General features: G+C 40.0%; 6 protein-coding genes across 7 annotated transcripts; 4 read left to right on the top strand and 2 right to left on the bottom strand.

The window, feature by feature from the left end:
* Positions 1-3,265: 3,265 nt before the first annotated feature.
* Positions 3,266-8,516, top strand: LOC136340222 (putative polypeptide N-acetylgalactosaminyltransferase 9). The gene is made up of 10 exons (XM_066284115.1): positions 3,266-3,486; positions 5,680-5,867; positions 5,918-6,053; positions 6,170-6,323; positions 6,377-6,485; positions 6,762-7,350; positions 7,401-7,653; positions 7,710-7,849; positions 7,902-8,012; positions 8,072-8,516. Exons 2-10 carry the CDS (start codon positions 5,848-5,850, stop codon positions 8,339-8,341), a joined length of 1,782 nt encoding a protein of 593 aa, XP_066140212.1. The 5' UTR covers positions 3,266-3,486; positions 5,680-5,847; the 3' UTR covers positions 8,342-8,516.
* Positions 8,517-8,827: 311 nt separating this feature from the next.
* Positions 8,828-10,683, top strand: LOC136340235 (enoyl-CoA hydratase domain-containing protein 3, mitochondrial). Of its 2 annotated transcripts, XM_066284138.1 has the most exons (5): positions 8,828-8,969; positions 9,383-9,489; positions 9,789-9,924; positions 9,978-10,162; positions 10,211-10,683. In XM_066284138.1, the coding sequence occupies exons 1-5, from the start codon at positions 8,937-8,939 to the stop codon at positions 10,596-10,598; spliced, it is 849 nt and encodes a 282-aa protein (XP_066140235.1). In that variant the 5' UTR covers positions 8,828-8,936; the 3' UTR covers positions 10,599-10,683. The 2 variants fall into 2 exon arrangements, with proteins under 2 accessions (XP_066140235.1, XP_066140236.1); XM_066284139.1 differs by lacking the exon at positions 9,383-9,489 and having other exon boundaries at positions 8,855-8,969.
* A 1,436-nt stretch (positions 10,684-12,119) lies between these two features.
* LOC136340241 (28 kDa heat- and acid-stable phosphoprotein-like) lies at positions 12,120-13,531 on the bottom strand. The gene is made up of 5 exons (XM_066284152.1): positions 13,376-13,531; positions 13,043-13,254; positions 12,675-12,817; positions 12,480-12,616; positions 12,120-12,420 (listed from the first exon to the last, which is right to left on the bottom strand). The coding sequence occupies exons 1-5, from the start codon at positions 13,383-13,385 to the stop codon at positions 12,359-12,361; spliced, it is 564 nt and encodes a 187-aa protein (XP_066140249.1). The 5' UTR covers positions 13,386-13,531; the 3' UTR covers positions 12,120-12,358.
* Positions 13,532-13,716: 185 nt separating this feature from the next.
* LOC136340240 (ras-related protein M-Ras-like) lies at positions 13,717-15,187 on the top strand. Its single transcript, XM_066284151.1, has one exon. The coding sequence runs from the start codon at positions 13,968-13,970 to the stop codon at positions 14,571-14,573; it is 606 nt and encodes a 201-aa protein (XP_066140248.1). The 5' UTR covers positions 13,717-13,967; the 3' UTR covers positions 14,574-15,187.
* A 71-nt stretch (positions 15,188-15,258) lies between these two features.
* Positions 15,259-16,397, bottom strand: Dhdds (Dehydrodolichyl diphosphate synthase subunit). Its single transcript, XM_066284134.1, has one exon. It carries the CDS (start codon positions 16,238-16,240, stop codon positions 15,293-15,295), a length of 948 nt encoding a protein of 315 aa, XP_066140231.1. The 5' UTR covers positions 16,241-16,397; the 3' UTR covers positions 15,259-15,292.
* Positions 16,398-16,890: 493 nt separating this feature from the next.
* On the top strand, positions 16,891-18,188 carry Rpn11 (regulatory particle non-ATPase 11). Its single transcript, XM_066284136.1, has 3 exons — positions 16,891-17,211; positions 17,267-17,863; positions 17,915-18,188. The coding sequence occupies exons 1-3, from the start codon at positions 17,034-17,036 to the stop codon at positions 18,073-18,075; spliced, it is 936 nt and encodes a 311-aa protein (XP_066140233.1). The 5' UTR covers positions 16,891-17,033; the 3' UTR covers positions 18,076-18,188.
* The last annotated feature ends 187 nt before the right edge of the window (positions 18,189-18,375 follow it).

Here is an 18,375-nt window from a genome sequence, read left to right as displayed (position 1 = left end):
TAGGAGTCCGTCGTTCGTATGACACCTTGATGAAGAGAACGGTATTAAAATTTATAGGTCTAAAAGGATTCTGCCCCAACGTCATTTGTTACCCTTGTCTCCTAAAATAGACAATGCAAGTATAGGGCTTCCTTATTATTGCTTGCGATCTTGACGTATTGAGGCTCTCTAGCGGCCTGCTTCTTCCGCGAACAGGAATGTTGCCCGGCACCTACGCCCCTGCCCGTGAAGCATGTTTCGCCCTACGTATAATTAGACTGTGCAAGTAATATTTCATAAAGCTGGTTCTACAGAGAGGAAGCGACGAAAATTTACGATAAGCGACACAGGTACACCTATGTAGTAAATTAAAATTATGTACACCAGAGGATTTATCGTCCATTTTTAGAGCAGGACGCGACCAACCGCAGTTGTAATGGAACTGTGCATAAATCAAAATCCCACCTTAAAAACTCGAGGGGTGAGAGGGGGGGGGGGGGTGTCGGAGGGGATATGGCTAGAGGTATATCGAAACTTGGAATAATACATTATTATTTCAAGCAGGGTGGTTTGAGCGCTTTAGCAAATGAGACGTTCGTTTAATCCTTACCCCAGTTGCGCAACAACTTCCTGCTGAATCCAGGGGGACCATTAAAATTATTGCGGAACTCTGCATATAATTCGCAGGTAGCGGTTTTAGGCCCCCCGAAGATTTCACATTCAGTTACAGTTCGCTCTTGCAGAGCAGCTTTAATGAAAATTGAAAAGCATTTTTCCCGGCAAATGTGATATTATGCGAAAAAGTATTTCTACCACCTTGAAGTTTTACTCGAGATTAGTTCGCGCTGGAACAACCCATGTCGCAACCCCCATGTGCAACAATGCGCACGAGGGTGGAACGTCCATTTTTCCACGAGAACCGGCCGAGCTCACAGAACTCGCTCAAGGAGAACGTGCCGGTTTGATCATTCCATTGGGAGATTAGTTCTTCCACAGAGCGTACGCGTGGTTGTCTAATTGAAACGTTATCAATATTCCAGGAAAATCTCCTCTGGATCCAGCGATACGTGCGCTGGTTACGTCCGAATTTTCATATTGTATGCAAATCGCTCTTCAATAATCCGTTACAATTAAGGCAGTAATCTACCCCTTCTCCCCCCTTTATTGCTTTCTAAACTTAATACTTCAAATAGGAACAAATGGCTCTTATTGAGCTTGGCAAATGGGGAAAACGACTAATGTTCTCGATAAATTTAATACCTAAAAGCCATCCTGTCCTGCTCTCGTTGATCCTTTAATTCGTAGCATGCAAAATCATACAATCCCCAGTTCAACTCTGATTTATTGCCTTATATTTGCGATATTCAGAAAGAGGCGATATTAGGCGATCTATACGTGAAGCTGCGTGGTGGATTCAACGAAAATCGGGAAAAATCGTTGGATTTGGTAATTAAGATTCCTTTCCTCAAACAAACTACCAATCAGCGACGTTCCGATTCAAGATGGGGAAAACGTAATACGAATTTGAATATGAAGATGCAATCAGAAGGACTTTCCGTCTCGGTTTTGGGCAAAATCGAATGGAATTTATAATTAAATGGATTTGTTATTTGGATCTAGACTTAACGATTTGCAAAGTGTGCAACAAAAGCACCAACCACATACATTCAGTTGCTCAACAGCCTCTTGCGGTACTTGCATCTCAGCTGACATAAATCTTAATGGTTACTGGTAGGTCGTTTAGAATGGGACCGTTTGTGCAATAATTGCCAAATACAGAAAGACAACCATTAAGAAGACTATAATGTTTTACGGTTCACCTTTGCAGTACGCTTTTCCGGACGTCTCATCGATAAGGCAAGAGCTGAGCGCGATTTAACTTCATGCCTATTTGGAGTGCATTACTTAATTAGTTTCTGTTGACCTACAGGTAGAAGAAAAGCGGTTTTGAAGATTGCAGCGAGCCGCGATCCTGTAGTGCTGAGTGATCGGTGAAAAAACCTCAGGAATGCGTTCAAATATCAGAGGCTTGACTGGCATCAACGTTTGAAGGGAATAACAAATGGCTTAATCAACTCCTTACGCTTCTAGCTCGCCGTATACTGCGACTTTTTTTTTAATGATCACCCGTCACATGGACTGCAAAAGCAGCCCCCTTCAGCTCGACTTAAAACGAAATAAATTGCTAGAAACCACTAATTGATATCATTCTAAGGGAAACATAAAGATCCATTTTCGCATGTAAAAGTCGTTTTTTTTTTGTAGACGCTATCGCGAAATGGATAAGAGCAACTTCTCGATGCAGCTGAGGGTGGCTAAAAGCCATCTAAAAGGGGTTGAATAGATGCGGTTACTAGATTATCTTTCAATTTTACTGCTTTCTTTTTTCCATCTGCAAATTAGTCGGTGGTTCCTCGTCCCGTTACGGGCGTATTTCTGCAGGAGAGAACTGTTGGCAGGTTTCAGTCTCGATACTCTCAAATACGTCGAAGGACGGCCGCCATTTTTTCTTATAGGGTAATTGTCATTTTTGACAACTGTATAAATAGGCGATCTCGTTTTTACGAACAATTGCCGGCATCCGTCCGCACTGGCTCTACTTTTCGAGCGGAAGACGGCCATCTTAACGTGCGACCACTCTCTTATGGCGCCGTTTTGACGTCGAAATGAGGCATGCGCCCTACACGGACAGCAAGCTGTCATCGTTGTGTCGCTCGTTTCGATTTCGCCGAATTCCGAACTAGCGCCTGATTTGCCGAAAACGGTGTACAAAACTGTGGCGAACTTGTTCTAGTTTGTTGGCGTAGTGTAAATACCACTTCCGAATGCGACTTGGAACCTGCGATAGGCCGAAAAGGAAGGCCAAACGCGCGTGCACCTACGGAGAGAATAGGGCAATTGGAAGTCTCTTTAAAGCCACAGCAGCGCGGCTGTTCGCCGATCGGCCCAAAGGTCCTCATCTCAAATATAAGTAAGACGTAAGTATGGGATAATTCCTCCTTGGGGAGGCCTTCGAGGATTAAATAATTCAGGACTCGCAGTCAAAGTTGCGCGATGTGATTGCAATTTGCGGACGTCCAAAACAAACACGGTCAAACATCCTTCTAATGCATACACAGAATTTGCATTCAAAAGTTACGTTTCCCCTTAGTTTGCTGCCTCGAAAAGTATTATTTATAGCTATAGCTACACGCAGCTATATACACGTAGAATTTTAGCGTCTCTGAAAGAAGCTCTCACTGCGAAAACTCCGGACAGCTTCACAGAGAGGAGGTTTTACGACAAACTCGTCTTCAGTTCGCCGTAGCGTGTGTAAGAGTACAGTTAACTGATCAGATGCGAGCATAACTTGCCGATCGTCGAACCTCCAATCACGACCTATCGCATTAGTGGTTTAAGTTACTACCGTGAAGTTTACTTGAACTTGAAGTTCTCCCGAGGATTATCCGAGGAGGGGATCAGGAGAGAGGATTTTTCTCTGGAAATTTCGGAGCTGCGGCAGTGCCAGTAAGTTTGCGAAAAGTTTTCAAGTTTTCGGGAAAAAAAAAAACACTTTAACTGAAATGTGTCGGGGACCGTTGTTGCTATTGACACAATTCTTCTGTTATCTCCATGAATACGTAAACTTCGCTTCTAAATAACTGATAGCATGGCACCGTACGAACAAACAGTTTGCATTTACGTTAAGTTTTTTGCTCACTTTTATCTGAGTTATTCGGCGAATGTGTGGGCCGCAAAGGACAACGAAATTTGCTTTTGTTCAATCCTGAGTGGGATTTTAGGTTCGCCACGCGGCCTTTTATTACTCGCACCTTTTAATTGTTTCAGCGATGAATGAAGGTCGTCACTGCGTGTCCCTCCGTTTTCGTCCAGTTGCCAAGAACAATCGGCGCTGTTAAGAAATTTTCCGAAAAAAAAACGCGATTATCGACGGGGCGAAGGGGCACCGTTGGCCCCTCGAGCTTGAACGGGGCTGCTTTGGTTCGAGCCACCTTGAAGAGGCCTGACAACTGCTCTAGCGAGCCCCCCTTCGACGGGCGTCGCCGAAAAAGAATCCGAACGACGCATTTAATACGGCTCCTTGAAGGACGTACGTATGGTTGCCTGCAGCATCGCCTTCACGCTCCAGGCGGACGCAGCTCCTATGATGCGTTCATGTCGGTTCGCAATCCCGATCGGCCTCGCCGCATCGCCCTTTGGATTGATTAGCGCAAATTTGCGCAAAAATTCGGTCTGACCGGCCGTCATTTTCGAGGAAACACACGTCCGTTAATTTATTCGGCATAATTAAGTTAAGCAGATACGTCTGTGCCGGTAATGCGCTTTTAATAATACACTCGATGCAAAGCGGTGAACTCTCACTTTCTACTGTGAAATCACCTTATAAATGCGATTTTTATCGACGGAATTAATCAGATTCAACTAGTCTTTCATAACAGAGACGTGCAATGTGATAAATTATGAATTATTGCCATCCTCAAGGATTATGCTATAACTCGTAAATAATCCGAAAACTGACGCGAACTATTCGAAGTTTCCTTTAAACGTTGATGTTGAAATTCCCAACTTTTGCTATAAGAGTTTCATGGCTTCCTCAACTTCTGTTTTTCTTCGGACGTCGATAATACAGAGTGATGAAAATTAATTGCCAATATTGACTCCTCGAGAGTTTTAATAAAAAAATTTTAAAAAAATGGAAAAAAATTCAGTGGGTATCACCTTGCCGTCACGTGGCGCACTCGATACCATTAATTCGACTGCACGGAGTTGCGTGGGGGTTTCCCCTTAAAAGGAGGGTATACGGCATTTCATGAGGTATAATATCGTCTTCATGTTGCCGGTTAGATAAGAGATCTTATTTTACTGGTGATGACCCACAGTTGAACACAAAAGATAATTAATGATGATGGATTGCGAAAAATCGTGACCGGTCACGATGCCGGAACTGCAGGACTGTATTTTGTAGGTTTATTGGATGATATTTAAACGAGAAAGTTGGAGTGGTTGAAGAATCGATCGGCAGATGCTTAAAATGTAGTTTCGTGTGGCACAAAGTTCAAAACAACTTTATTAGATCGCACCGCGTTTCACTAAATTTGAGGCCCGGTACCTGCTGGTTGCTCTCACGATCCCGGTCCTCCTCGTTCGCAAAGCTGCAATTCCGCTCGCAATATGCCTAAATAGACACTTATTGCCCGCCTTAGCGCCGCTCGGGTAATGCGAAATAACAGCCCGAAGATGTACTTTTCTAGGCTTCCGCCCGATACCCGAGGAACACACATAAACCATTTTTTACTGCCGCCGAAGCTCATTATAAAGTGACCACTAAAATCGCCAGTCGAGGCGAAAAAAAAACTCGGCAAAAACTGCCTGAATGTTAAGCCGGTAGAGCCAATTAAGAGATTCCTATGTTCGAGACCAACGTTACTTAAACCGACAAAAAGCTGCTTAAGTAATGGGTATTCCGATACGCCAAAGTAGACGACCTTTATCAAAATACGCGTTAATCGAAAACGAGAAATAATGTCGAAACCGATCCTTAGTGGTGATTTTACTGAGGTTTTGCAGATGATCCGAACCCGCTTTGTTCCTACTCGATCACCTTGAATTGCAGCATTTTATCAAACGAAACATCATCAATGCCGCTTACTGTAATTTACAAAATCGTTTACCATTTACATATTTACTGTTTATTTACAGAAATCCACACAATTCCTTATCAACGAGCTTATCGCTAAGTCAGCTCTCCCCGACAATACCTATGGCCATGGCTTTGCAGGTTTTCTCACGATAACACTGCTATTCATCACGGCAACGTAATAATGTTGATTAGGAAGCCCTGATGATAGTTTTAGGATCGGCGACACCATGCTGGTTTGCTTCAAAAAGTTCGTATTGGTTTGATTGCGTGGCAGGGTCTCTGAGGGAGTGCTTTTAGGTCGGTTTTGCTCAAGCTGGTGGTGATAGTGGCTATAGCGTGGTTCGTCATTGCCGTGTTGATCTCCTGGGATTCGACCAATGTGGGGGAAAGGGACCGAGAGATAAGGCAAAGTTGGCAACGAGAGAGAAACGAGGTGAGTGAGCGGCATTTGCACACCTTAGTGGCGACCCCACCGTTCCTCCCCCAGTTCTACATACCGCTCGGCCCCCGACGCACAAATTAAATTTAATTACCGCATAACTCTTCCAGGTAGTTAACGACGCTCCCGGTCCGGCTGAGCCCTTCCGCAGAGAGAGAAATGACCAAAAGAAACCACCCTTCGACGACAACTTGGTGCTGGCACCACCCCAGGACATTCCAGGCGAGATGGGGAAACCCGTAGTTTTACCGAAAAATTTGACCGGTAAGGGGCGTTCTCTCCGACGAGGGAGCAATTATAAAACTCTCATGTTTCAGGGAGCGTGAAAAAAATGGTGGACGAGGGCTGGATGAACAATGCCTTCAATCAGTACGCCAGCGACATGATTAGTGTCCATAGGAGTCTGCCTGACGCAAGGGATGAGTGGTAGGGGAAAAAGAAAGTTTTAAATTTCCGGTTACCCACACGGTTGTAAAACTCTACCCCCTCATCGCCGTGATAATTGCAACTCAATATCCGTCTTGAGCAGTAATTAACAATTAAAACCTCCGCATTGTCTCAAATGGCTCCCAGTTTAAATTGAGCTAATTAGCGTTAATTGTCTTCCTGACATTAGTGCCCCTGTTTATTATTAGAAATGGCAATTAAGTGCTTATTAAGATTTATTCACCACTAAAACTGACTATCACGAATGGATTTTAGGTGCAAAAAATCAAACCGCTACTTAAAAGACCTTCCAAAAACCTCCGTAATAATTTGCTTTCACAATGAAGCCTGGTCAGTACTACTGCGCACAGTCCACTCAGTTCTTGATCGCTCCCCGTCACACCTGATCCAGGAAGTAGTGTTGGTGGATGATTTCTCTAACATGGATCATTTGAAAACTCAACTAAAGGACTACTGGGCCAACGAGCCTAAAGTAAAAATTGTGCGAGCCCCCGAGCGAGTGGGGCTAATAAGGGCCCGGCTATTGGGCTATGAGCACGCCACTGGCGAAGTGCTGACTTACCTGGACTCTCACTGCGAGTGCACCGAGGGCTGGTTGGAGCCTTTGCTGGACCGCATTGCCCGCAACTCCACTACTGTGGTGTGCCCAGTCATAGACGTTATAGATGATACTACGTTGGAGTATGTCTACCACGATAGCAACGGGGTCAATGTAGGTGGCTTCGACTGGAATTTGCAGTTTAACTGGCACGCAGTGCCTCAGCACGAAAGGAAGAGGCATAAGGACACGGCGGAGCCTGTTTGGAGCCCGACAATGGCAGGAGGGCTGTTCAGCATAGATAGAGTGAGTTTTTTGTGTTCGAACCAGGATAGGACTCAAGAGGCAGCTTATAGGAGTTCTTTAAAAGACTGGGGACTTATGATGATGGCTTCGATATTTGGGGCGGAGAGAATCTGGAGCTTTCATTTAAAACCTGGATGTGTGGGGGCACCCTGGAGATTGTGCCATGCTCCCACGTAGGGCATATTTTCAGGAAAAGGTCTCCTTACAAATGGAGGAAGGGAGTGAACGTATTGAGAAGAAATTCGGTTAGGCTTGCTGACGTTTGGCTAGATGATTATGCTCAGTATTACTATCAAAGGATAGGTATTCATGGCTGTAAATTTGCTTTAAGCGACTGAAACTAGAGAGAGAATTTGTAGGAAACGACAAGGGTAACTTTGGAGACGTCAGCTCCAGAAAGGCTCTTAGAGATAATCTTGGTTGTAAGAACTTCAAGTGGTATCTAGACAACATCTATCCAGAGTTGTTTGTACCTGGAGAAGCTGTCGCCAATGGAGAGGTGTCCACCTGCAAATTCCAATTATTCAAAAATCTAATTTTCCTTCCTTCAGATCCGCAACTTAGGGTTCGGTGCTCGAACGTGCTTAGATTCTGCAGCCCGCAAGAACGACATGCACAAACCTATAGGCCTTTATCCTTGCCACAAACAAGGAGGAAATCAGGTGGATAGCTACGTTCAAAATCTCAAATAAAAATGTTTCAACTGACATTATTTCCTCAGTTTTGGCTCTATAGCAAAACTGGAGAAATCAGGCGAGATGAAGCGTGCCTCGACTACAGCGGTCAAGAAACGATCCTCTATCCGTGTCACGGCAGCAAGGGCAACCAATTCTGGGATTACGACTCGGACAAGAAGATGATCCGGCACGGTAGTAGCGGCAAGTGCATGGCCATAAACGCCGCCAAAACGAAAGTTGTGATGGAATATTGTGATTCTAACTCCAGTGCTCAGAAGTGGGACATGGAGAACTACGACAAGTCCAAGTTGTAGAGGATTTTCACTAGTCAATTAATTTTTAGTACCAATGACGCAGTGCTCAATGGGGAGTAGGCAATGTTGTCCGCTTTGATATTGACTGAATATTATTATTTGTGAATATTTTTATTGTACAAATGTTTGTACTTATATTGGCGTGTATAAAAATGTGTACATATCTCAGAACATATCTGACGAGTGGTGATTTGTACTTACGAAATTTGCAATTTTTCTTCTCAAAAAAACTCAACTGATTCATGTTATTTACGTAAAAGTACTTAAAGTGTGTTTTAGGCCAGTAAATTGCCGTCGTGTCCTAGTACCTATTTTTATAATGTGCCTTATTTTGTGTACATAAAATAAAAGTAGAGTTAAATTAAGAATACATAATTGATTTTGGTCAAATAAATTAAAATTCGCAAGTTGGGTGCATCGTAAACCTACTGACGTCACTCAGACAGATGATGATCAGCTGATCTAAAACGTCAAATTTAGCTTGTCAATTCAACTGTTTTTTTTTTAGGTTATGTTTCTATTTGAAATAAAAAAGTTATTTCTGAATTTTTTTTGAAATTAAAATTTATTTCTTTAAAAAATATATACAACTAACATGTTAACAAAGAGGTCAATGTTAATACTCAAGGTAAGAACTATTAATATGTGTATTTCTATCCAATGATCAGATTACGAACTGATTTGGAGATCATATCCAGGGAATTTAACAATCTATGTTCGTGTTTTAACTTCTTTATCCACTAAATCAGTGCTTCTCTCAAAACAGTTTTACCGAAGATTTACTAGATGTTCAATTTTAGTTCGATACGTTTTTATCTCCGTAGTTATGCCGATAGCTGAGTTTATAAACAAATATATTACACAAATGTTTTAAGGCGATTGATAAACGTCCGGCAGCTTAAATAGGGATATTCTTTCTTCATTTGTGTCTCAAGTTTCGAATTGGGTTAGGACGCACCAATTTTGAGTACTGAACATGTACCATTTGTCAGCCAAAGTTGCCTTAATACAAAGTTGTATCGATTTTAATGTATTTTTTAGGGATCAAAGGTGATACTTAATAATAGATTCTTATCTGCGTCCCCACAAATCAAAACTGATTTTGCTAATGGAGTTAAAGAAATTGTTATGTGCAATTCACAGACAAGGTGAGTCTCCTTGCAGAAATGTGAGGCCAAGCTTGCTGATGAATTTTTGTACTCTACAATGCCTCAAAAATACCCCAAAACACCAAATAAATAAGTAAAACTGGTATGTGTACAAGTAATGCGTCAGTCAATGATGTGTGAGTGATTTCACTTGGTACTTCAGGCTCATCTACCAAAATACCTTAGCAATCTGCCCTTTCCGCAAACCATTAATGTTAGTAATCACATTATAGTACAACGTTTATGAGTTCTTGAAACAACATTGTCCATGGAGTCATTCTGCACCTCCTATATTTCAGAAATGCATTGTCTATTGAAATGATGAAAAATCTCATCTACCACCTAACGTCAGACCAACAAAACAAAGAATTAAGAGTTATTGTAATATCTGGAGAAGGACCAGCCTTTTCAGCTGGGCACAACCTAAAAGAACTTGTATGTATCAACAATAATTCTTAATAGCAAGGGAACCAGGCAATCTTTCATAGGCCAGTGATCAAAGTAAACAGCAAGAGTGTTTCCAACTAGCTTCAGAGTTAATGAATAAAATAATAGATTGTCCAGTGCCAGTAATTGCAAAAGTTGACGGCATTGCAGCAGCAGCTGGATGTCAACTTGTGGCCCAATGTGATATGGCTGTTGCCTCAGAGAGAAGCATGTTTTCAACTCCAGGGTAATAAACATTTTCAACGGGGGCTTTATTTTAACCAAAAGTTTGCAGTGCTAATTTTGGTATATTCTGCTCCACTCCTGGGGTAGCTTTAGCTAGAAGCATACCAAAAACATCTGCTCTCTATATGCTATTCACAGGCTCCCCAGTGTCAGCCAAAGAAGCTTTTAGAATAGGACTGATAACAAAAATGTGCGCAGAGCAGAAATTAAATGAGGAAGTTGAGAACATTTGCAATACCATTAAAGCAAAAAGTAGGGATATTATTGAGTTGGGGAAAACCTTTTACTATCAGCAAATTCATTATAATGTAAAGAAAGCCTACGAATTGGGAGGGAAGAAAATGCAGGAAAATTTGCAAGTACCGGATTGCAAGGAAGGAATTCAAAGTTTCATCGAAAAACGGAAACCACGTTGGGGTACTCCTTCAACGCGGTGATATTTTTTTTGCTCATGCACCTTGACAAATGGAATTAAATGTTGTTTTGTTATTATTTTTTTTACGATAAAAGTGCTAAATCGTTTTGATGTTTTTATTAGAGTAAAAAGAAACAAACAAATTAAGGACAATCAATGTGCACCACTGAGAACTTTCCGTCCGGCTTATTTTGAACTACAATCAAAATATAAGAAATCGCCACGGCACGTCGATTATATTTTCGAGCGGGATTCATTTTAGTGTTAAATGCTACTTCACCAAAACAACCCTCTTTGCCTGGATGCAAATTTGTCTTGTGCGCTTTATAGTTTTGCGTTCAAAGAATTTTTTTGAGTATTTTACTGAAATTTTATCATTTCGAATCAGGAACACAGAAGTGCGATGAGGTATATTTATTCTCTCAAAGTTCTTGAACAATTTTAACACTTGGTATCAAGAACACAGAAGTGCAATGAGGTATATTGCTTCTGATAGTTCTCGATCAACCTGAACACTTGGTATCAGGAACACAGAAGTGTGAGGAGGTACATTTAGTCTCTCAAATTTCTTGAACAATTTTAACACTTGGTATCAAGAACACAGAAGTGCAATGAGGTATATTGCTTCTGATAGTTCTCGATCAACCTGAACACTTGGTATCAGGAACACAGAAGTGTGAGGAGGTACATTTAGTCTCTCAAATTTCTTGAACAATTTTAACACTTGGTATCAAGAACACAGAAGTGCAATGAGGTATATTGCTTCTGATAGTTCTCGATCAACCTGAACACTTGGTATCAGGAACACAGAAGTGTGAGGAGGTACATTTAGTCTCTCAAATTTCTTGAACAATTTTAACACTTGGTATCAGGAACACAGAAGTGCACGGAGGTATATTGCTTCTTATAATTCTCGAACAACCTGAACACTTCGTATCAGGAACACAGACGTGCAAGAAGATATATTTAGCCTTTCATACTTCTTCAAGAAATTTAACACGTGGTATTAGGAACACAGAAGTGCAAAGAGATACATCTAGCTCCTGATCGTTTTTGAGTCGCGTTTCACTAACCAACTTGGTGGGAAAAAAATCGTTGTTTCTGATTTTCAAGTTAATAGAGTTCGTAAGTCCAAAAGTAAATACTGTCGTTGAGCAGTATCCAAGTTAATTATTTTTTTGTTAAAATTGCCGCTGACGACTACGAGATATTTCAAACAATGTGTCGCTTTCCCGTGATAGAATTCACCCACCTATGAGAGGCCACTTGAAAAACACTCGTTTGAATTGGTTGTTCAAAATTTAAAGAGGTGCTATCTATACGTTACGATACCAAGTAGTGCTCTTTCGCTATGTCAGAATAGCCAAACCGGCTAGCGTATGAGAGAAGAAATCCGTCTCCATTTAACAGTTAGTCCTGAACATGGTATTTAGGTGGTGCCACTAGTCGGTACGAAAGCAAGTGACGTCGTAGATGATGGCATCCCGATGAACTTTTTTAGGTTTATTTTTTGTGTATGTGTAAGCGAAAACGGTAACATGGCTACCCCTAAATAGCAGTTTTATTCAAATCTACAGATGTGTTAATAACTCAATAAATCTAAGATAGAAACTTCCCTTTTAGTGTATCTTTGACAAAAAGAAAGTGTTTTAGTGTTGTATTAACTAACGAAAATGAGTTGTAACATTTGAAAAATTTAAAGAAACCGTCTAAATTCTTCAATCTGAGAATATTAATAAAAAATGAAAGTCATGACATTTGAATTGAGTCAAAGTATAAAAATTACTTTTTGCCTAGTGCTTTCTGGGTGGCTGCAGTTTTTGCTTTGGCAGCATCTTCTCTCTCTGAAAATCAATTATTGACATACAAAATTCCCTTAAAAAAAAAACACACAGTTACATACCTTTTTGTTCCACTTCTCTTCTCTTCTTAGCATCTTCTCTTTGCTGTCTAATAATTGCTAATCTAGCCAAATCCGCTCTTGCTTGATCAGTTTTTCCTTCTGCATGCAGCTTTTGATAATGAGCTTGAGCTTTTTGCCTGTAAAACACGTAATATTTTATATTACCATGTATATAATTAGTTGAAAAGAAAATACTTTTCAATCTCCTCCCTTTCCCTTCGAGACAATTGAGGTTTTTCAGCTAAATCGGCAGTGTCTAGTTTGGTGACTTTTTTAAGTTTTTTCTGGACCCTGTTTGGATTTTCTATTTCAATTAAATTGGATACTCCTTTGGCTTTCTGTGAGATAAAACAAAAGAGTTTATTCATATAGACAATTTGTTTTATAAGCAGGTAAAGATAATGCAGACGTGAATTATGTAGGTACTAATTATAATCCTGTTTTATTACTACTACTTCTGAGCCCTTTATCTGAACTGAAACCCTCTCTGTGGCCGTTGGAGGTTCATTAATGAAACAGAAATTAAATCAGCTTGGCAATTATAAGCAAATCTTTGTCCTTACCCCAGCATTATCTTCGTCACTGCTACTCTCTTCTTCATCACTACCAGACTCTTCATCATTTGATTTCTTATCTTCCTCACTCTCATCACTACTACTGTCTCCTCCATGCTGCTGCCTCCACCTTTTCTTTTGTTCCTCTTTCCTCCTCTCTTCTTCAAGTTCTTCAGGATTCGTGAACTTGCGATTGCGACCCTTATGATTCGTGTATTTACCTGTTAAAAATCAAGGAAAATGAACGATTAAGAAACCTTTGAAGCGTGGAATGTTGTAGGCCTGGGGACGTTTTATAACCTCTAGGGGTCAATTCTATGGGGAGAATGGATGGATGCTTACCTCGGGGCATGTTGTAACACGTTTACAGGGTAATGCAAATACAATAATTTCTTTGGAATCGTCGTTCAAAATATTTTCAAACACACAGAGGAGCGAATAAATGTTTTCTAATGCCTTCCTTTCTGTGCTATTTAATGACTGCGACTTGTTTGAGAAAGATGGAGAACAAAGAAGACACAAAACAAGCATATCCTTTATTCACTTTATCCTACCTTATTTGAGCTGATTGAAGAGAGATCGAGATAAACGGAAATTTGGAAACTACTATTATAATGGATTGACAGCCGTGTAAATAATGTCGACAATTTTACGCCCCTGCTGCTCTACTATGATTATGCGCATAAGGTTCACTTTCCAACTCCAGCAGTCAAATCAAAACACAACATTTCTAAATAAAATTAATAAATATAAACTTCGTAATTTCGCACATAACAAGTTATTGCACACAAGTTGGAAACCCTACTTTATCTCCCCCTTTGCAGGGTAATATGTTCCAGCCAGTAACACACCCCAATAGGGTGATTCTTCCTTGAAACACTCTCCCCATTGACACACCATTTATATCCATTAATTTCGCTGCATCCAAGGCCTAATGAGAGCCATGACGAAGCCCCCTACTGACAATTTGCCTACAGTTAAGCTCGTGGTAGTCGGCGATGGAGGTGTTGGAAAAAGTGCCATAACAATCCAATTTTTCCAAAAATTATTTGTAACAGACTATGATCCTACAATTGAGGATAGCTACATGCAACATGTAGAAGTTGATGGTCAGTGGTGCATGCTGGATGTTCTTGATACAGCAGGACAGGAGGAGTTCAGTGCAATGCGAGAGCAGTATATGAGGAAGGGAGATGGATTTTTGCTGGTTTACTCAGTAACAGACAAGAACAGCTATGAGAATATTGTTCATTTCCACACTCAAATTCTCCGAGTGAAGGATAGGGACACATATCCAATGCTTCTTGTTGCCAATAAAGTGGACCTGGTACATTTGCGCAAGGTCACAGAAGAACAGGGAAGGGAGCTCGCACATAAACTAGGGATCCCATACATCGAAACTAGCGCAAAAGATCCCCCTTTGAATATTGATGCCACTTTTCATGAGGTAGTTAGGATTATACGCAATCAACCACAAAATGACAACGACAAACGGAGGAAAAATAAAATACAAGGATGCACTAAGTGTGCCATACTATAAATGTTTTTTTAATGTTAGGCCTAAGTAAGTGTAATGTGCTTATTTTTATCTGTTGCCTCAGATAGTTGTTAATTTTTGTGTCTCTTGCAGCAGATATATAATTGTTTGTTGTAGGGGATATATGGTTTCACTGAGGTATGTTGATTTGTGATATCTATGTTAAGATTCTAACAACGCCCATTTAAAATATGGTTCACATAAACGTTTTTCCCACTATTAATTTAAAAAAGTAATTATTGGCTGTCTCAAAAGGTAATCTTCGTCACCATCTTTGATGTAGGGTGACTCAGGATGCGTTGTTTTTCAGGCTAAAGTTAGGAAAATCTCTGCATATTTATTTGTTGATCTTGGCAGTGGGAAAAATCATATATACACTGTGGTTGTGAAACTTCTATAACTTTCATGTCTTAGAACCCTCAGCGCAGCACGATGAAAGATTTAAATTTAACCTTCACATTGCGACAATGCGTTTCACAACCTTTGTGTAATGTGCTATTATTGATTCAAGAAAGGCCTAAACAACTTGATTGAAGCATACATTTGTTGACAATAAGGCATGTAGCTTGTTCGATTATTACATTTACATTAAAGAAGATATTAACGTTCACTTATAATTTGTTCGACATGTCTAATAACACAAAATGTAAAAGTAAAAAACTGTTTTTCACTAAAAAAAAGACACTACAAACATTAACATTATTTAATTATTAGTAATAAATCTAAACATTGGCATACACTTCTATCTGCCCGATTCTCTTAGAGTTGAGCTCATTTAAAAACCTTTCTATTCTCAAGCTTTTTTGACAATTTTGGCCAGACTCATCCCTTCCTTGCAGCTTCTTCAGTCCCCTCTGATATTTAAAAATACAAGCCAACAAATGCCAAATTCCAAACTCGGGCCACAAGACATCAGTAAAGAATATTTGGCTCTCTGAAGCTTGCCATAGCAGGAAATCGCTGAGCCGCACTTCACCCGACGTTCTTATCAACACTTCCGGATTGGGGCTTTGATTTGTGTAGAGACAACAAGAAATAAGATCTTCATCAATGTCCTCTATAGTAATTTGGGCATTGCGTGCGGCTTGGACGAGCAGTTGAATGCTGTTCGTGATTTCGTCTTGGGAAGTATATGGGAAGGCTACATTGAGTATGGCTTTGTCGTTTCCTTTGGTCATTAAGACTGCCTCAGCCATGAGTTTTCGCAAATCTGCAGGGAGGAGTGATAGATTTCCAATTACTCTTATACACACACCATGCTCCATAAGCCTCTGTTTTTCTTCGAAAAGTTTTGTAAACTTCTCCTTGGCCAACTGCAACAACTGATCCACTTCTTCCTTGGTTCGCTTGAAGTTCTCTATACTGAAGGCATATACTGTGACTTCTTTGATTCCTAACTCGAGACACCAACTGAGGCACTCTGACAACTTGTTAAAGCCTCTACTGTGACCTTCGGCTTTCTCCATGTGCTCTTTTCTGGCGTATCGTCTATTTCCGTCCATTATAATGGCAATATGTTTGGGAATAGGGCCGCATTTCAAGACTTTTATGCAAAATTTTTGAAACGTTGTTAAGGAGTTTTTTGCTATCCAAGACATAGCAATATTATAACGTAATAGAGTTGGAAAGTTGTTCAGTGGTTTCTGGTTATTTAGTGACTTCACTTTCATCTAAAACACATCGAATGTGTTTAGTTACAATCAAAAGTTGAATTTTAAATTAATGGACAAAATAAAGCGTTTTCGGAAGTGATGATCTGGATTAGTCGCAATCATCGTTTTTGAAAAGGTCTATAAACACTTGAGCAAATTTGGAGAAAAAACAGTTACCTAGTTTAAGATAATGTAATCTTTATGACGTCAAAAAGTGTCAAAGCCTCGACGGTTTCATTTTAAAGTGAATTTTTATATCTATGTAATAGCCGTACTACAAAACAACTTTTTAAATTGTATCGTTATAATCGTAGTATTAGTTTAGTGTTAAGATAAAAGTTGATGCATAATAATTATTAATATGATTTGAAATGTAAATATTTGTTACTAATAGTTGTGGTTCTTTGTGACGTAATGAAACAATATTTATTTCACACGGTATTAGAGTATTTGTGAAGTATACAATGTTAACAAATTTGTTCAGTTTTCTGTAGAAAAAATTATGTAATAGAACAAAACTTACAAGCAGAAATCGAAAAAATAAATCAAAAGTTAAAGCTAATGTAATGTTTGTCACCGGCGCCCTTTTCTTAATGATAAATCTGAATGTTACTAAGCGAAAAAAAAAATTTTTTAAACACAAACTTAACCTCACTTTATCCGACATCTGTCAATTATAATTATTTGGTGTGTCAATATTTCATGATTTGCAAATCCTGAATTCTAAACATTTTCTAACGAACAAAAGTCTCATTAAAAGAGTGTGTTATTCCATTTTCCTCAAACAGAACCTCGATAATCAACTTCAGCAATGGATAGACTGTTGAGATTAGGCGGTGGAATGCCGGGATTAAGTCAGGCGCCCCCTCCCAGCGATGCTCCGGTTGTAGACACTGCCGAACAAGTTTACATATCTTCCCTAGCTCTTTTAAAGATGCTGAAACACGGAAGGGCCGGTGTACCCATGGAAGTCATGGGTCTTATGTTGGGTAAGTTGTTATCCATTTTCTCAAAACCTCGTGGGATATAAGAAATATTTGCCAGGCGAGTTTGTGGATGATTATACAGTGAGAGTAATAGATGTATTTGCGATGCCTCAAACTGGAACTGGAGTCAGTGTTGAAGCTGTAGACCCAGTCTTTCAGGCAAAAATGTTGGATATGCTGCGCCAAACTGGCCGACCAGAAATGGTGGTGGGCTGGTACCATTCACATCCTGGTTTTGGATGTTGGCTCTCTGGAGTTGATATCAACACTCAGCAATCGTTTGAGGCCTTATCTGAGAGAGCTGTGGCCGTTGTAGTAGATCCTATTCAATCCGTTAAAGGCAAAGTGGTTATCGATGCCTTCAGATTAATAAATCCAAATATGATGGTTTTGGGGCAAGAACCCAGACAGACAACTTCAAATTTGGGCCATCTACAGAAGCCCTCAGTGCAGGCACTTATTCATGGTTTAAACAGACACTATTACTCAATTAGTATAAACTACAGGAAGAATGAGCTCGAGCAGAAAATGCTGTTAAATTTGCACAAAAAGTCCTGGATGGATGGCTTGACATTAGCCGATTATTCAGAGAACTGTAGCACCAATGAAAAGACTGTTGCAGATATGCTGGACTTGGCGAAAAATTATAACAAAGGTATATTTATGAGTCGAAAGTCAGTAAGTTTGTTATAAGTTTTATTTGTAGCTCTAGAGGAAGAGGAGAAAATGACTCCTGAGCAACTGGCGATAAAAAACGTGGGCAAGCAGGATCCAAAGAGGCATTTGGAAGAAAAGGTTGATGTGTTGATGACTAATAATATTGTGCAGTGTCTTGGGGCCGTGCTGGATACCCTGGTATTTAAGTAAAATAGAATTTTTTGCTTAAGTATTTTGTGTGTACGGATTTAACTTTAATACAATTTGATTTTTACTTGTAATGAAAATTTCATTTTTGCAAATAAACGAAGAATTTTTTACAATGTGTGCGTTTCGTTTAAAATTTCCTTTCCAGCACAAGCTTTAAAGTCGGTGACGGTGTAGAGAAGCAACTTGTTCCTTTTTGTTGTAATTCGTAGATGTTTTCGACATTATCTACATCGTTATTGTAACCCTGTCAAAAAAGCTACGAACGAGTGAAACAAAAAATAGCTCGTAGTTCGACATATA

Source organism: Euwallacea fornicatus, chromosome 7, assembly GCF_040115645.1.
Source record: "Euwallacea fornicatus isolate EFF26 chromosome 7, ASM4011564v1, whole genome shotgun sequence".
Lineage (NCBI taxonomy): Eukaryota > Metazoa > Arthropoda > Insecta > Coleoptera > Curculionidae > Euwallacea > Euwallacea fornicatus.
The sequence above is the reverse complement of the archived record's forward strand: the minus strand, read 5'-3'. Positions and strand labels throughout refer to the sequence as shown.